The 18,379-nt window shown below is 44.8% G+C and overlaps 1 protein-coding gene across 6 annotated transcripts in view; it reads left to right on the forward strand.

The window, feature by feature from the left end:
* WDFY2 (WD repeat and FYVE domain containing 2) overlaps positions 1-18,379 on the forward strand; it is a 117,177-nt gene that overhangs the window by 83,011 nt on the left and 15,787 nt on the right. For all 6 annotated transcript variants that reach the window (XR_016439058.1, XR_016439056.1, XR_016439052.1 and 3 more), the window contains 7 exons: positions 1,816-1,966; positions 4,424-4,536; positions 6,996-7,122; positions 9,870-9,975; positions 13,283-13,384; positions 16,552-16,682; positions 17,730-17,838. Coding sequence is in view for 3 of the 6 variants with exons in the window: in XM_090026676.1 (XP_089882802.1) it covers positions 1,816-1,966; positions 4,424-4,536; positions 6,996-7,122; positions 9,870-9,975; positions 13,283-13,384; positions 16,552-16,682; positions 17,730-17,838 (839 nt within the window). In the remaining 3 variants the exon portion in view is untranslated. The remainder of the gene's footprint in view (positions 1-1,815; positions 1,967-4,423; positions 4,537-6,995; positions 7,123-9,869; positions 9,976-13,282; positions 13,385-16,551; positions 16,683-17,729; positions 17,839-18,379) is intronic.

The following is an 18,379-nucleotide window of genomic DNA, read 5'->3' on the forward strand; positions in this document are numbered from 1 at the left end:
TCAACCTCCGCTCTCTTGTTCAGGTGGTGAGTTACATGGTCGTAAAAGGAGATGAGTTTGGTAAGACTGGACCTACCTGTGACTAAGCCATGCTGGCTGTCATTCAGAATCCTACCTTCTGCAAGTGTATCGCACATGGATTCCTTGATTAATTTTTCCAGGACTTTCCCTGGGATAGAAGTTAGGCTAACTGGCTTATAGTTGTCCAGGTCCTTTCTCCTCCCCTTCCTGAGCACAGACATAACATTGACCCTCTTCCAGTCTTCAGGGACCTCCCCCGAGCACCATGAGCTTTGGAAGAGTTTTGCCAGAGGTCCCGCAATGACTTCAGACGGCGACTTGAGCACTTTTGGATGAAGTTCATCCAGCATTGCTGACTTATAAATGTCTAACTTTTCTAACTGATTGTGCACCAGCTCAATGTCAATAGTAGGAAAGCGGAAGTAGGAAATGTCCTGTGTTCACCAGGCATCTCACCTGTAGGCCTCCTGTCCTGTCTCTGTTGTGTTTTGGGCTCCAATGATACCCCTGTACTCACTGAAGGAGTTTCAAGGCTCTGTATCCAAACCGATAAGCAGGGATCCTGGTTTTCTGTGATTTAAAAAAAAAAAAAAAATCCCCAATTTTCAGATTTAAAAAGTATAACCCAAAACCCACATTTTTCAGTAATTAAAATGAAACACATACAGATATACACACATATAGCTATACATATAGTGGTGTTTCATTTAAATCATGGAAAAATGTGGATTTGGGGTTACTTTTTCATCTGAAAATTATGGGGTTTTTGTATTAATCAGAGAGAACCAGGATCCCTGCTGATAAGAACAGATTTAACTTTTATTAGTGAATGTTAAGAAGGGAATTTACAAAGTTGAAGGGGTAGAAGGAAATTAAAAAGACTTGGACAAGGGTGGCTACATAGCATGAGATAGAAGAAGAGAGGGGAAGAATCTCTGCCTTTTTGGCTAAAATCAAAATTGAGTAATTTTGCTCTTGAATATTGCAGGTGGGATAACACTGTCAGAAATGCTTGAACTCTTTCCAGTGTGTCAGCTTTCACATAGACAAATGCAAGAAGCCTGTATAGTGTGACATGTCTCAAAATCCCAGTACTGTAATAACCACTAGGCTCTGTATTAAGGACTATGGCACTTGCTGCTTTGTTGCAGCTGGGTACAATTCTGTAAGTTCTTTCAAGCTAATTTATTTTATTTAAGAAGTCAGCCTTAGTATAAGGTTTATAATTAATGGGCTAAAATATGGTGCATGATTAATACAAGCTTGAGCTCTGGGTCCTTTTAACTGATAAGTTTTGATGATTTTCTGTTTCTGATCTCATGTAGCACTCTTTATTCTAAAAACAAAAAAGTTCTCATGTGTAATGCAACAACTTCTTAAACTTAAGACTGTGTGCACTATGACTTTTTTTTGGTGAGTATCACCACTGGTAGCACAGGCAAGAGTGGCCAAATGACACAAACTGTCTGTATCACTATTATGCAAGCCTCCTTAAAACAGGTTTAAACAATAAAGCCTTAGTCTTGATAGACTTCCTGGAAAGTGCTGGTAAGGCTGAAGGGAGTAATTGCTACCTTAAGTTCGTACTTTGCAGTCGCCATACAAACCATAGGGCATGCAGGGCCCCTACTGGCTTGTGTAGCGACTTAGAGTAGTCCCATTGCCTTCAATTTCTTGTATGAATAAGCATTTTGGGTGTCAGTAAAGATTTGCAAGACTGATTTGTTGGGAAGGGCTGAATGTTTGCACTTTTGTTTCAGACTTCAATATAATGTTTGTCCATCTCATTTTTAGCACACCAGAGTAGAGTTATGATGATTCTGTTTGTCCTGGAGATGGAGTGGGTGCTAAGCACAGGGCAAGACAAGCAGTTCACATGGCATTGCTCGGAGAGCGGGCAGCGACTGGGAGGGTACCGTACCAGTGCAGGTGCTTGTGGCCTTCAGTATCCTTTTTTATGCAATGTCATCTTTTTCCTCTTTCTTTAGAACATCTGGGTTTTTGGGGTTTGTTTTTTTTTAAGGCTATTTAGTTTGAGATACTGGTGAGGTTTTTGTTTCAACATCTAGCATGTTGGATGGACAGGAGCAAACCAAGGTCACAATCAGGCCAGTATACATTGTGCATATATGGTTAAGTTAAATTACTTTGATATCAAGTCATGAGAATGAACCTTCCACTATGGGACAGGCCAATATGCATTTGGAATATGGACTAGCTAAGGCCACTTGATTCCTAAAGGTCACTCTAGTCCAGTGATGTTCAACCTTTTTGCCCAGTGGGCTGGATGCATGGTGTCTAATCTGACCATAGGCTGAATCTGGCTGGTGGTCCTCATCCAGTGCCCAGGGCAGGGGCAGGGGCAGTGGGTCCCATTTTGACTCCATGGAGGGGTGTTAGCACCTCTGTCCACCAGATAGTGCTTGGGGATCATTAAAGCATATGAACCCTTAAATGGAACATGGAATACGAATGCAAACAACTCAGTGTCCTAAAATCAAAGTCTAACTTTATTAGCACAACAAGTATTATCTTAGCAGTTTCTGTATTCATAGAGGGAGAAACATTCAGTACAATAATCTCACCCAATCCCAGATGTTACTTTCTCAACAGAAAAGACTGCCACTCCAGTTCCTGGAAGCAAAGGGCATGGTGTGGGCTGGGACGGTCGAGACAGGTGTTAAAGGCTGGATTTATGACAGCGACTAACTTTCTTGCTCCCCCTTCTTTATGCTTTTCTTCAGCTTCACTCCTTTGACTCTTTGCTTTTCAGATTGGTCTCTCTGAAGTCACCATACTGTCCATCTTTTATCCCGTCAGCATATTCCTTTGTCTAACAGACCCATCATGAGTGCACCTCCTAATTTGGCCTTTGCCCAAAGGAAGACACTGGAAATTGTCCATTGGTCTACCTTATCACTTTTCATTAATATATCCAATACTTTTATCCCTCTGATTCAACTCTTAGTGCCAAGTTCAGTTAATTGGAGCTGGTAACAATCCATTGCTATGTTATGTTAAAAGAACTTCTCATAGTGATAAAAATAAAAAGATCTATTATAATGAGCACCTATGAGCTCTACAAAAACAACTCAAAGCCAGATAATAATAATAAAAAAGTTAATAAGGACAAAACTTAAGCAATGATTAAATAAGGCTAAATATAAACAATACTATAAGCAGATGCAACTTCAAAGCATTAAACATAACAAGCTACCCTACCAGGGGGGAGGAGCAATCCATTCCCAATCCAGCCACATGAGGGAAGGGGTTTTGCGGTATTTGGTTTACAGGCCAAAGGCTGAGCACTCCTGCTCTATCCCTTTTATTTTTTTAAATTTAATCCCAGTTGCCCAAAATACAAGAAACATTCACTCAGTTTATCACCAATCAAAAAGAGCCCCAGAAACCTGGTATTTTTGAAAGGGCAGAGACCAAGATAGCAGCTGATATGTATCAGTAGTGTGAACAGTATGTCAAAGTGCTTCTAGAGAGCCTGCAGGACAAACACTGCAGTATATTGCTAGATGAGACCCACAGGACAAAATTAACTCCCCTTCTGTCCACACAGGTCAAATAAGCCAGCCTGTCTTCAGTGTTTGGCCAGGCAAAATGAGAAGTGTATACAGGTACACGGTGAAAGTGGAATTGCATCAGGACTAGTAAATGATGCTGATTTTCAAGTAAATGTCTTGCCTGTCTCTTGGCTGCTAGTCCCTGGGAGTCCAGGCACTCTTGGCAAAAGTAGACAACTTGGAAAGCCACTTCTGATAGGATCCCTATATTATGTCAAAGGGTGACCCTGGTTGAGATTAATATACACAAAGATAGCAAGGATCTTGGTAGAGCTAATAACTCCCTTATCTTGTTAAATCCAGATTTTCTCTAACGTTTCCTTGTGCATGGTTCTAAACAGAAGACACAGGCACAGTGAAAGCTATCAACGCTAACAATCTGCTGAAATGAGAAAACGCTAACATTTACAGGGGTTGGGACCTGTCAAAATGAATTATTCCCTTAATTTGGCTGGAACAAGTCCAAATGCACTTTGGTTAGAGCACCTGACAGGATGCACCTGTTCAGGCTAATGTTTCCCTAAATATGGGCCCAAACAGCTTTAACAAAACAGCAACTGCCACAGATGGCATGAAGTCGTCTTTCTTCTGGGCATTATTCCATCACTAATGTTGGGAGAGCACCTAGCTAGCAGGGGCGGAGGGAGGTTTATACATGTAATTACAACTTGTGTTATTCAAGCTTAATACAGTAATTTTGTATTTAAACATTTAGGGACTACTATGTAATTGTTCATAAAAATGCAGCGTACTCTTCTATAACAACCCCAAAATACAGAACACCTTCCTGGATATTGCAAAACTTTTCCTCAATGTTTGGCCTTCAGATTTGATGTCGAGACACGGCATGTGTTTGTTGGTGATCACTCTGGGCAAGTAACCATTCTCAAATTAGAGCCACAGTCCTGCAGCCTTGTTACAACATTCAGGGGACATACAGGTAAGGTTTGCTATGAAATGATCCTCTCTGTTTCTTGGTGTTTGCTCAGCATCACTGTAGTGTGATGCTCATATGAGCTGCTGCAACGCTTTCAACTAATGCTTGGTTTGGAGGGAAAAATAGACCAGTGTAAATCATAAGCAAGGCAAAGAGTGGTATAAGCAGAAGAGAGGTCAGACTGAAAATGCTGTATACCAGGGTGGACAAAATACAGCCCATGGGGCCCCTAAAATGTAGAAAATTAATATTTCTCTGCCCTTGGTTCCTCTCAAAAATGCAGGAACCAAGGGCAGTAGGACCCAGGGGAAGCCTGGCGGGCTCCCACAACAGCGGGGCCCCCTGGCCTTGCCCCCCAGCCAGAAGCCCCAGCCACAGTTTCTGGGCTGGGAGCACATGGCTGCCGGGCAGCGGGGGAAGCTCAGGTAAGTGGGGGAGGGGGGAAGCAGTCCCTCCCTGCCCATGCCCGGTGCCTCACGCTGCAGCTGCTTGCAACCCGCATGGGGCTGCCTGTGCCTGCTCCAGACAGCCCTGTGTGGGCTGTGAGCACCTGCAGCGCGAAGCACTGGGCATGGGGCAAGTGAGGGGCTGCTTCCTCCCCGCAGGAAAGGAGCCCAGGGAAAAGCTGAGTGCAGGGAGGAAGCAGCCCCTCACCTGTTCCACGCCCAGTGCTCCTCTCTGCAGGCGCTTGCAGTCCACACAAGGCTGTCTGGAGCAGGCACAGGCAGCCCCAGGCAGGCTGCAAGAGACTGCAGCGTGGGGCATCAGCCATGGGGTGGGGAAGGGGGTGCTTTCTCACCCCCACACTCAGCACCACCTTCTAACCCAGCCCCACTGCCAGGCTGGCAGTAGGGCACATTACAAGCTGATGCTGAGCATGGGGAGAAGTGGTCCCTTGCCTACCCCATGGCCAGCGCCCTGCGCTGCACCCACCTGCAGCCCACATGAGGCTGCTTGTGCTTGCTCCAGACAGCCCCGCATGGGGTGTGAGCAGTTGCAGCAGGGAGCCCTGTCCATGGGGTGGGCGAGGGGCTGCTTTTCCCCATGCTCAGCACCAGCTTCTTCCCTGCTGGTGAGCAGGGGGCTGGGGCTGAGCGTTGCCCCCTGCTTGTACTGCAGGGCTGGGGGGCACTGGGTGTGAGTGCATAGTGAGCCAGCGGGAGCACGGGGCCCGCACCAGTGTCCCGGGGCCAATGACGGTGGGGCAAAGAGCAGGGTGGCAGGAGCCCAGCATCCCAGCTGGCAGGGGCTCTATGGAACCGGACCAGGTCCCCACTCCCTGCTTGTGCAGCCCAGCCTGGCTCCACAGACCCTTGCTAGCCTGTGGCCTGCTCTGTGCTCCACCGGTACTGGCCCTGGGACATTGGTCCCAAGATGGTGACCAGGGGGCAGGGTATCTCTCAAGGGGTGGGGCAGTTGTCATGGGGCAGGGCTACCCATGTGGCCCTCAACAGCCTGCCAAAACTGGGTAAGTGGCCCTCCACCCAAAATAATTGCCCGCCCCTGTACACTGTATACCTAATAGGTGTTAATTAAAATACGCTATCAAAAAGACCTGCAACACTCGAAGCCCTAATTGAGGAATACACTAACTGGGTAAGGACCCAATCCTGTTAACACATGGGCACACAAGTCATTTTTTTTATCTGTAGCTCCACCCACAATCACTTGTACTGCTCAGAATGGGAAATGCTTTACTGTGTTTCTAGCTTGTGCCAACAAGCACATATGAAATTAAAGGCTTCAGTACAGTGCATGTATTGCTTTGGTGATTTGGGGTTGTGCCACAATAATGACCCTGTGAGATATGAGCCACCACTATACAGTATACAATGCCTGCAGAGAGGGGAGAGGTTGATGGGTTGTTCTGTCTTCAGCACTTCCCTGGCCTGAACAGCTGTCCCTATTTGCTTACAGCTCCAGTTTAGGCCAGGCAGGCTGCTTTGTTTTAGATGGAGAGGGGAACCTGCACTTCAACACCCATTGACTTGCTGGATTTGAGGCAGAAATGTTCAGTCCTCATGCTGAGATGCTCTGAAGGCACTGCCTCCCACTTTTCCCCAACAGCTTCACTTTGCAAGCTCTGGTTCCAGGGGGTGGACATGGGTCACCCCCATTACAGCTTCCTGGCTACTTATATAGAGGCATCTTAATCCAGGGTTTGCTTACCGTTCTTGGGCTCAGTGTGCATAAGCTATGGCTGAGCTCTACACCTACAGAAAATCAGCATTAACATTGGAATCTGATTTTCTTGGCTTTCCAGGGCTGCTGTTTGTGTGCCAGAAGCTTTTCTATTGGGAGTACACTGTTCTGGTTGCACAGAACAGCCTGTTTAGATGTCTGAACAAATCATGTCCTTTCTAAATTTTGAGACTCACATTTTTGGCTCTATTTTTTTTTTCCTTTCCCATTGCCTTCAGCGGTAATAAAATGACTGGTTTCTACATGTCTCCTGTTTTTAGGTGGTATCACTGCTCTCTGTTGGGACCCAGTACAACGAATTCTATTCTCGGGCAGCTCAGATCATTCCATCATTATGTGGGATATAGGAGGAAGGAAAGGAACAGCCATTGAACTACAAGGACACAAGTATGTCTGTGTTTGTGAGGGAGAAAAAGGCAACCATCATATTTGTGGAAATGAAGCCAAGGGGTATACTCTTACCTCTGTGTTTTGGAGATGCATGTCTTGTTCACTGCATCTTGTGTCACTAGAATTAACTACACTGAATGATGTAGTTTTCCCCTTGATCAATTCTGTTTTCTGGTCTTGATACCAGGCTCCTTATGCTTGCCCTCTAGGGGCAAGACTAGGATTACCGGGCAATTGCCATACTCCTTTAGATATAAGATGCTTTTATGTTTAAAATGCACTCAACTTTCTCACTCTCAAGTATAAGAAATTTCAAATAAATATACATTTACAGGGACACAACCTCAGTGATGCACATAGACAGTTCTTACTGCTTTAACTTTAGATGTATGCCATTTTTTGAAAAAATGTCTGCCTGTGTCTGTAATGTATTTTATTCAAAGGCATACTGTTTGTCCTGTGGTTCCTATGAAGAAGTTAAAAGTGGGTTCTGCTGTTATAGCTGTTATAAAGGGGAATATATGAAAGGGGAAAGCCAGAGCCAGTAGGACTAAACTGGGGTGGGGTATGAAGTGGGGACATGACAACTTGACTTTGTCTGAAAAACTTTTAAGATTACCTTGATATGCACATGTTCTTCAGAATTTGAGAACCTGTAGCTGTGTTCACTACCTGAGCCTGTACCTGTGTTTACTCACTCTTCAAAGGCAGTTTCTTTGTTTGGGATGCCTGGATTTTGGGGTTCTGCTCTGCTGCATGCCGCATCTGCCAAGACCCCACCACACTGAAACTTTCAGATCTTTACAAAGCTTGCAAACGTAGACCTGCGTTGGCTTACTGTTGTAGCATTGGATCATCTGTTTGCAAATCTGTGTTCTTTATCTGTGGTATGACTGGTCTGTAAGATGCACTGAAACAGAACCATTGTGGGGTGGTGGCTTTTCCATCATGTGCTGCCATTGGGGTTGGCAAGTTCTCAGTATACTAGTGTGACATAGTACGAGATGGAAGATTTGCCTCCTAACAGCATTGCTGCATGGAGGAGCCATCATATGCAGATTAATGGGCTAATATTAAAACCCTTCTCAATAGATGAGTGTGCCAGAGCCTGAAAGTATGACGGGAAGATCTTTAATCCCAGTGTGTCAAACCACCACCCCTCTCTCTGACCCACTTCTTCAGTGGCAACTCAGACCACAAGTACTGTATTTACCCAAATCCAAGGTGACTTTGAATTTAAGACTACTGCCCCCTATCTCCCACCACCTCCCCCCCAATTAGATTTTATAGATGTAAAATTTTATAAATGTTTTTTTCATGTGTAGAATCTGATTGTTTGAAGGGACATCTTCAGTTCATCCCCTCCAGGTCTGTAGTGCAGGGGCAGGCAGCCTGACCCCCACACCTTGTGTCCCTCCGGTGACTACCTCCCCATCCCAGCCACCACTTTAACCTACGTGGCAGCTTTGGCTTGCGGCATGGAGCACATGATGGCCCTGGCCAGATGGTGGCAACCCCCCCAGTACAGGGAGCTGGTCTGACATGTGGGGGGTTTTTTGTTTTGTTTTGTTTTTTTTACATGGTGCACATGTTTTGGGCTGCCCCCACTACTGTTCCTGTCCCTGCCTGCCACATGCCTCAGACTGGACCCGGACAGGCAGCAGCAATAGCGGCAGCAGCTCTGGACCTGGGCCAGAGCTAAAGCAGCTGCCTGCTCTAGGGCATTACCCAAATCCAAATGAAACTATTTCTTCCTCCTTCCACCACCAATGGCAAATGGGGTAAAAAACTTTGTTATGGATTAAAGTAAATACAATAATTGTTTCTCCTGTGTCTTGATGTTTGATGTCTGTCTCCTAGATAATGGATTGTCTGGGGAAGGGTCTGCTTTGTGTAAGTTGAGCATGGTTTTGGTACTGAACAAAGAATAATGAAAGGAAAAATAGTCCTATTTTTTCTAAAAATAGCTTTTAATCTTCAAATATTGGCAGGATTTTGGGAAATCTAATCAATTCTGTATGAATCTGGAAATTCTTCTCCTGGTTATATTAGAATTCTGCTGGTAGCAGCCCACAAATCTGTTTTTCCAAGCAGCTCTCTGTTTTCCTTGCATCATTTACAGGCATCGGTGGCAATTTAACAAAACAAATAACTTAAACTTTAGTAGAGAGCTTTTTAACTGTGGGTGTGTCGGTGGGTGTGTGTGATTGGGGGCGGAGTGTAAGTGGACTGTATTGCCAAATTAGTGACACCATGGCTCTCAACAAAATGAGGAAGCCTACTCAGTTGGAGAAATCAATTCCTGTATCTGGATACAAATCCTGCCTAAAAGCAGCACCCTGTCTTAAACTCTGTACCAAGGGTAGGCACCCCCCAGTATACATGCCAGAGCATGGCATTTGAAGGCATTTTGCTTGGCACTTGCACCTCAGGGAAATGGCTGGGGCTGTGCTGCCACACCAAGGATTAGGCCCCTCACAGCTCCCCTGCTGTTTACCCCAGCACGCCAGTATCTTACAAGTCAAGGTTGTGGGTGTTTCCAAAAACAGTGCAGACTCTGGAATATGCTATATGGTACAGACCTTCCAAGATACTAACTTGAATAGTACAGCTGCTAAATTTTGTATGTTTTGTTCTGCAGATCATGCACATTGGCCAGCTGGTTGCTTTACCTTGGGTCATATCTTAAAATCCTTCTACTAGTTGTAAAAGGTTTGTTGTTAACTGTCTTGTTTCTTTTGCAGTGATAAAGTTCAGTCTCTCTCCTATGTTCATCATACGCGACAGCTCATCTCTTGTGGTGCAGATGGTGGAATTGTTGTCTGGAATATGGATGTTGAGAGACAAGAGGTAGATAAGCAGTTCTTGCTTATATGCTCTAAGCAGAGTAATGGGTAGAAGGGGCTTTCTCAAGTATGTAATTTAGAACCTGAAGCTCTTGAAAAGGAAACTCGTATTCTTAGGCATGCAGCCACCGTGCACACAATGTGATATACTGTGTTTTGTGCTATGTGGCCCAAGAGAGCTTGTATGGCAGAGAGTTTGTTATATGTATAGCTAAATGGTTTATGCCCTTAGGATTACTTTTGAGAAGAACGCTTATTAAGTGTTCTGCTTTCATTTTTCAGTGACTAAATAAGAAATACTATGATTTTACAAGTAAAAATAATGGATGAGATTTAAAAACCAAAAACAGAGAAACTACCAGTTCTGGATAATCAGCTGACATTTTGCCAGTTTTTTTCCTATTCATATTAAAAATCATTAAATTATAGCCTTAGTTGACACCTGTGTCACCTGTACATCTGTACATAGCTTGGCACAGATGTAACTAATTGGATCTGCTTTTGAGGCACAAGAAAGATTATAGAGTCTTGTTACATGCTTGTAACTGCATCAGCTTTGCATCTCTGGCAGGAAGAAAAAGGAAGTCAGGGTTACCTTATCCTGCACCTGCTTCAGAATAGTGGTAACAACGCTATATACAAAGATGTACAGGATTTGCATTAACTGAGCTGATCCAGCTAAATTGACCTACCTTTACTCTAAAATGTGTTTAAACCCAGACTCAAATCAACCTTTGCAAAGCCACAGTTTGTATTTTGCTGCACCTGTGGACTTCAGCCACATCGAACTGCAGTCTCTACTTATGCTTTAGTGCTTAAGGCCTTGTCTACATTCACTCATGGCCTTAAATACCTACAGAAGGTTGTTTTTTGAGAAAAGTGAGGTTCTATTTAGTCACTCTTTGTAGTGTGGAATTATGCCTGAAAGGGACACTGCTGACATAAAAATCACTCTTCTTGCTTACTCTTATTACAGGTGACACCTCATTACTATAACTGAATGAGTTTAGAGAAGTAGAGATGGTAGGGAAATTAGGTTCTATTTTCTGTTTTGCTCTATATATTTGCCACTACTGGGAAAAATTGGTTTCACCGTTTCCCACCAAGATTCCTCCCGTTTGTGAACAATGTGAAAAATGGGATTGTAAAACCATGGCAACTGGAAGGGGCAGCAAACTTTTTACCACTTTTTCCCCAAAATTCATTAGTATTCAAGTTGACAATCCATTTAATTGCTGGTGCAATTGTAAGTGATGTCATCAGCTTCAAAAGTAATGCACAAGTTGAGCTGCTTCCTCCCTCCTGACAGATGTTTCCTTTATTGATGCAATTTTAACACCCAGAAATAATGTTTTATATTATCTGGTGAAGGAGACTTCAAAGGTGCAAATTGAAGCACTTTGTTACAAAACAAAATGCTTTTATTACTTGAGGTTGGTTGAAAATAGGATAAGAAATACAATTAGTTCCATCAGTGTTTAGCAGCAGGTGTAAATACAGTCTTTTAAATACAAGAATGAGCCAGGCTAGCCATAATCAGTTACTCAGTAGGGAGCATATTAAGCTAAACTAATTCTAAAACATAAACCCCTAGGATTTAATGTACAATATTTTGCTGCGGGCTCTTGGCACACTTCTTGAATGTTTCTTTCTGGTTTAGCATTTGCATCTTTTACTGATTAGATATTTCTACTTAATGTATGCTTTAGTGTTTGCTTTGATGTTACCGCTCCTATCGGGTCTCTCGAATTGCACTAAAGAGAGAAACTAAGCCATTATTTAAATGTGGTTTTTTTTCTCCTTTATCTCCATCTAAGCCTATAGGAAAGGGATACTTGAAAGATGATAGAAGCTCATTCTTCATTGGACTGTAGAGCAGTTGCTGTCACAAGCAGTGTACCTTTTTCAAATGCAGTGTTCAAGGGTTTAGGAGATGATAGTTTAGTTCACTCGTATAAATTTACAGACTTCAAATTAATTAAATAGTGTGTAAGAAATGGTCAGTAGCAGGGTCTACCCTCTAAAGCACCTGCCTCTAGCATACACTAGAAGCAAGCTGTGATCAACAGTTCTCTTAACTCATTCCTGGGTGGAAGGCTGAAGCAGTGCCTCAGGCTGTCATCAATTCTACTTTGCTGGCTTTTTCTGTATTTGTATTCTAGCCTGATCTTATTTAATCACAAAATTGTGTATTTCATTCCTTTCAGTGACCAAATCTGGCCCACAGAGCTTTCTCATTCAGCCCACCAGGTCTCCCACAGTTCTGAAAATTTGGTGGTGGGGGAGTGGTGGCAGCGTTAATTGCTGCTACCTTTCCACATTTTCCAGACCTGTGGAGGGCAGGAGCCAGTCAAGTTAGATCAGAGCAGCTCAGGGCTAGATCAAGGTGGTGTGGGGCTTAAGGGTTGACACTGCAATCCATTATGACTATACTTAACTGAAATGTTCCTAAAACAGTCCTCTTCTGGTAATCAGGGCTAGGTCTAAATGAGTTAATACGCACTGATGTGAAAGGGCACTTGAATTGTTGTCACTGTCTTGAAGAGTAAGGGTAGAGAAGAGAATCCATGAGGTAACATCTGCTTAAGAGTGTGCACCAGCAGAGAGCATGTGACCAAAACGCTGGTGTGGACAGAAGTGAGGCGCCAAATTTGTTTCCTGCTTAAAAATAAGGAAATTACTATTCCTTACGCCCGGGGCTGTTGTGGGGAACAGGCAGTATTTTGGATATGCCTTTAGAGTTTCTTGCCCACTTCTCTTTATAGCATGAAGAGCAAAGCCATGTTGCATAAATGTTAGGCACAGGACAAGAAACTGATTATCTGGGGGATTCTTCTGCTGGTTTGGCAGCAGTAAGATCAGAAATGGCAGTTATAATTTTTTTTAAAAATGGGGCAAAACTTTCCAACACTGCCACTTAAAAATGAGGCATCCCAATTTTGGAAATTTGGAGTACTTTTAACTTGCTGCAGCCAGCAGGTGGTGCTCAGCACTGCTCAGACAGGACTTTTTCATTTTTTAGATGTGTAATTTTAAACATCCCAGTTTTGGGGGGGTGTGGGGAGGGGAGTTGGCCCTTTATTTTCACAATTTAATCAGATTGATGTGTCTGGTACAGGATCTTAATCCTGAAGAAGCTTTCAGAGTACAGAGCTCAGCACATCATAAATCTCTGGGAAGGCTTCAAATGACTTGTTTCTAGTCAAATTCATCTAAATATAATTATACTACAATGGAATCCACACCCCTTGTTCTATTGTTAGATGCCTGCATGAAGTTTTTCCATCTAAAAGCATTGTTTTGTGTTATAGACACCTGAGTGGTTGGACAGTGACTCTTGTCAAAAGTGTGACCAGCCTTTTTTCTGGAACTTCAAACAGATGTGGGACAGTAAGAAAATAGGCCTTAGACAGGTTTGTACTACATTCTTTGTATTGATGCTTCTATTCGCATAAAACTTCTTACAGTGAAACGTTTCCATTGCTTTTCATATAAGAATTTTTTTCTCTTCTCCACTAAATGCATAGTAATTAAAGGCATTTGGCAGGGGGGACAGGCAACTGTGAGCAATAGCAGTTGCAGTGGTTCCAGGGCCATGGCCAGTAGCAGGTGTGGGGAGGACACGAGGTTGGTAAGTGGGGAGAGATGCTAAGGGGGCAAGAGGTGGGGGCAAGGGGCACCTGCCCACCACTATTGCTTTCCCCACTGCATGCCCCTACCTCCACTGCTTTCCCCACTGCAGCAGTGGAGGGGACAAATTTAAGATGGCCCTCTAATAATTAGATTCTATGCATGGAAAATTAAAACACATTTTATAATTTTCCATGCATATAATCTGATTATTGGGAGGTTATCTTGTCTTCGGATAAATACAGTAATATAGAGCTGTAGTCTGGTATATATGCTGTTGTTGTGCTTATCAACCTGTTATCTGGGCTCCTAATGGTAACCAATGGTAGTATTGCACTCTTGTAAAGCTAACTGTGGGAGAAACTTTCCCACATAATTCTAGTACAGAGACCCAGAGTGGGTTCACTGGGGGTGATGTTCAGGGATCCTGGTCGTCTGTTCAAAAATTGCAAATTCTCTGATAAAACTCATTCTTTGATTTGAAAACCCCCAAATCCACATTTTAACACTATTAAAATAAAACACCACTATCTGTAGGTATCAGTTGAACATAATGTTTTATTGATATATTTGGAAGCCTACCAGTGCCTCAATCACTATAATAAATTCTAAATACCTATAAGTATTGGCATTCATTTTGGGTTTTTATCATGGAAAATCAGAGCTGCCCCTGACTCTGTCACTCACCAAGACATGGGTCCATCTGCAACTGTCTCCACACTCCCCCCCCCCCCCCCCCCTGTTTCTGAGCCACCCACAGCCCTGTCCCACTCCCCACTTGGGCCCTCCAATCCCAGGCCCCCCTCCCCCCCCGTTTCTGGCACTGAGCAGCCCTGATTTGCTGATGCCCTTCCCATGCCATTGCCCACCACTTCCGACCCACAGCCTCCTGGGCCATGCTGGTGCCCTTCACTCTCCACCCACAGGCTCCTGCCCTGCCCCACCCCAGCCCTGCCAGAGGTGGGTCCCAGCTGCCAGGGCTACAGGGCCAGGGACCCAGGTCCACAGCCACCTGCCCCAGCAGCAGCACCCAAACCCTGGCTGCCTCCCATGGGAAGTGGCGGCTGCTGTGGTGGAGCAGAGCTCAGCTCCCCCTCCCCAACGGGCAGCAACAGCCAGAGTAGAGCCCGCAGGGGAAGTCAGGTGTGGGCTGCCCATTGTAGGCTCAGGGCTCCACACCTTGCTGCCCTTCCCCTGTGGCCTCTGCTGCTCAGCATTTGGGACCTGGTGCAGCAGGGCAGAGTGGGACTGGGTGGGGAATCTCATTGCTGGTGGGAGCTCTGCACTGCCATGGCAAGGCATCCCTATGTACCCGGCAGCAATGAGGGGTACAGCTCCATGCTGCCACCCCACCTGCTGCAGGACAGGCAGGGAGTGCTTCACCATAGCATTCCAGGGCTTACAACACTGGCACTGAACTTCCCCACCCCACTCTGTCTTGCCACATGGGAATCTGTCCAATGGACAGTGAAGGTCCTGGGGGGGGGGGCAGGGAGCCTGAGCTTGCCAGGGGAAGCTCATACCTGCCCCCACCCTGTGTATAAATCTGAGAGACCATGTTCCCCCCATACCTTCCCCAAGAGCCAGCCCCCTGCCACGCAGATGAGCCACCCACAGCCCTGTCCCACTCCCCACTTGGGCCCTCCAATCCCAGGCCCCAAGCCCCACTCACCACCCAGCTGGGCATCAGCCCCAGCCCTGCCCAACTCCTTCCTTCCCACACCAGGAGGGCCTCAATCTCCACCCCCACTGCCAGACTTGCCTGTGGGGAGCTGTTTTCTAGACTGCCTGGCGGCCATGTGCATGTGTCTGTACACAGATGCACATGGCACCCCCTGCTGATTGCCCTTCTCCCACTCCCCAGCCCCTTGCAGGCTGGAACCCGGCCAGCCCGCAAGGGGAAACCCACCATTCCCAGTGCTTTTCTCCTTTAAAGGAGAAAATCCAGGGTTTTTTTCCTTAAAATGAGAAAATCCAGGTTTTACCAGATATTTTTTTCCATGGCGAACTGAAAACCTGGATCCCTGGTGATGTTTCTTGTGTTCCCCTTGCTGGATGTGCAGTAGTAGTGATATTCCTTTGAGACTTAGTGACTAAAGAAGTAAAGTTTCCTGCTGGGCAAGTACCATGCTCTTGTGTGTAAGGGATGGACTGGTCTAGTATGCAGAGGGTAATTGATAAAACAGATAGAGCAAGAGTCCCACACAACCAACATTCAGCCTGTTTAACATGACTTTGGGTGTGTTAAGTCTTTACACGCTAATGGGAATGCTGTTCCCACGTGACAATATTGCACTAAGAAGACTGAAAAAGGCTTCCAAAAATCTCTACTGCAACTGGTAATATAAACTTACTAGTAAGTAAAATAGCTTTAATCTAAATTCACCATTCAGTAGTACCTCCTCTTAAGGCTCTGCTGTACGTTTAAATTTACAGCTGAATAGAAAGCAGCTATGGAGTAGTTTATACCTTTTCGAGCACTAACTTTATAGCTGGTTGGCTCTTTTTGTAACTGGATGGTCACTTTTATCATGTGATAATTACTTTGCACATGTGGCTGGTCTTACTTGCACATGGCTGGTCTAAACTTATTGCACAATGCATATAATGTGTAGCAGGGGCCTTAGTGAATTGCCCAAGGTCACCCAGCAGGTCTCTCCTGGGCCATATTGCCTCTATTTGGCCTTTGGTTCCTAGTTTGCATCATGAATTTAACTGGGAGTTGTGCTTTAAAGATAACAAAATGCAAAATTGGAACCAGGATTTTCTTCCTCTTACCAAATGCTCTTCTCCAGCCTTTTTCCCTCCTCTGCTGAATGAGACGAGTGAGGATTCTACTGTTTTTCAGGGGCTATAGCCCCAGGTGGCTTTTGCTGAAACAAATGGATGAAATAATTACTGCTTTGTGTGTTGGTTCTGAGGAATCCTTTTTTGGCTTGTTTTTTTCCAGCATCACTGCCGAAAGTGTGGGAAAGCAGTATGTGGCAAATGCAGCTCCAAGCGCTCCTCCATACCACTGATGGGATTTGAGTTTGAAGTGCGGGTCTGCGATAGCTGTCATGCCTCTATCACAGATGAGGAGTAAGTCTGAATAGGCCAGCTTGCCTGCGAAGGGTTTGAGATGCAGAGCTCTGCCTATGTATTGTCTGAGGCAGTAGGTACACAGGGGCTGTTGCAGAATGCCACAAAATGCCTCTTCCTTCAGGAAGCCCGGTCGTCGTCTTTCATAGGTTCATACTGAGGAAAAGACCTAATAGTTCTCCTGTATAGGGCTATAGATGTGGTAGACCTGAACAGCTGTGCCTATTGTGGATGCCTGTCACCAGAAAGATGGGTAAAATGGAGTTCAGAGAAGAACATCAATATGGTTGGGGCAGGAGAATTCACTTAATAAAGAGGTAGTAAGAGGTAAATAGGAACACACAGGTGGCATTCAAAGGCTGGGAGCACATAGGTTCCCTTATATCTGAAATTATTCTTGTATAAGATGGAGAATGACGTGTGTTGCCCGAAGTAGTTCCTGTCTGTTCTCTGCTGAAGCTGAAAAATTGGTTTTTACTACATGACTACAGTTATCATACATGGTCGAAGAAGTATGACAAAAAATGATTACAATGTCAAAGTAAAAACCTCTGGCAGTGGATTTTAGAGCTCTGGTTTCTTACCCTCTGCCTATTTTGAAAGCTTGTCCTGGACTTTGCCTTACTAAAGACTCTCCTGTGGGAATAGATTGCTTTGCCATAGGCTGGTTCAGAAATATGGAAACACTTAAGTCACCTTTTGAGGTGCTAGGAGTTCAACCCATGCTGTTCCAGAAATTCTGGCATTAACCTTTCAAAGGCAGGGGCAGGAGGGGAAGGGTTTCTGTCATAGCTGTGTATTACTTCACCAAAACTATTTCCTTTCCTTTCAATGGCTAAAGCCAGTTCTCCATTTAAGATTTTGCTAGCATATCTGTGTCCAGTAAGGAGCAGGTTTATACCCTTCAAAGAGAGCAAAGCCATCTCCTCTCTCTCGATAACAAGAGACATTGAAAAATCAATGTCTTATGTTACCATTCAAATAATCATTTTCTTCAGCCCTGCAGTCATGGCCTCACTAACTCTCTGATGCTTATTTTTTCTGTAGACGGGCACCCACAGCCACTTTCCATAATAGTAAGCACAGCATTGTCCATGTACACTTTGATGCAACCAAGGGATGGCTGTTGACTTCTGGTACAGACAAGGTTATTAAGGTAAGAGTAAGCAAATAGTTCATTCCTTCCTTCTAGCCCTTTTCCCATCCCCCATACTGCTCTCTTATTTTCCACATAGTTTAAGTTCCACGTCTTTGTTCCCCCCTGCCAATAACAGGAGCTACTCTTGGTCCACACAGTCTCTAGGCTTTCATGATACCTGCTTACTTCCACAGCAGCTCAGGTTCTTTTGGCATACTAGGAGTCACCAATGCTTTTCTGCTGGTGGTTGGTCCACATCTAGGCAAGCAGGGCCACCACACAGTGGAATGGTTCATTTGATCTAAAATGGTCCTTGAGCCTATTTGTATGTCACCTAGGCCACTGACAGATGTTCAGTTAAAGTTGCAATGGGATCTGATCCACCCTGTTGATGCAGGGTGAGCCTGAAATGATCCTAGGCTCTTCCTCCACTGGTAAGTAGCAAGCCTGATGCTTCTGTGGATGGGAGTGCCAGTAGGTTGATTGGCACACCCAGCCCCAGAAGCACTCTAGAGCCTTGAAAGGGCTCTGGTGGCTCCCATGGCTGGGAGCACCAGTC

Source organism: Crocodylus siamensis, chromosome 1 (assembly GCF_052110815.1).
Source record: "Crocodylus siamensis isolate JL-2025a chromosome 1, ASM5211081v1, whole genome shotgun sequence".
Classification (NCBI taxonomy): domain Eukaryota; kingdom Metazoa; phylum Chordata; order Crocodylia; family Crocodylidae; genus Crocodylus; species Crocodylus siamensis.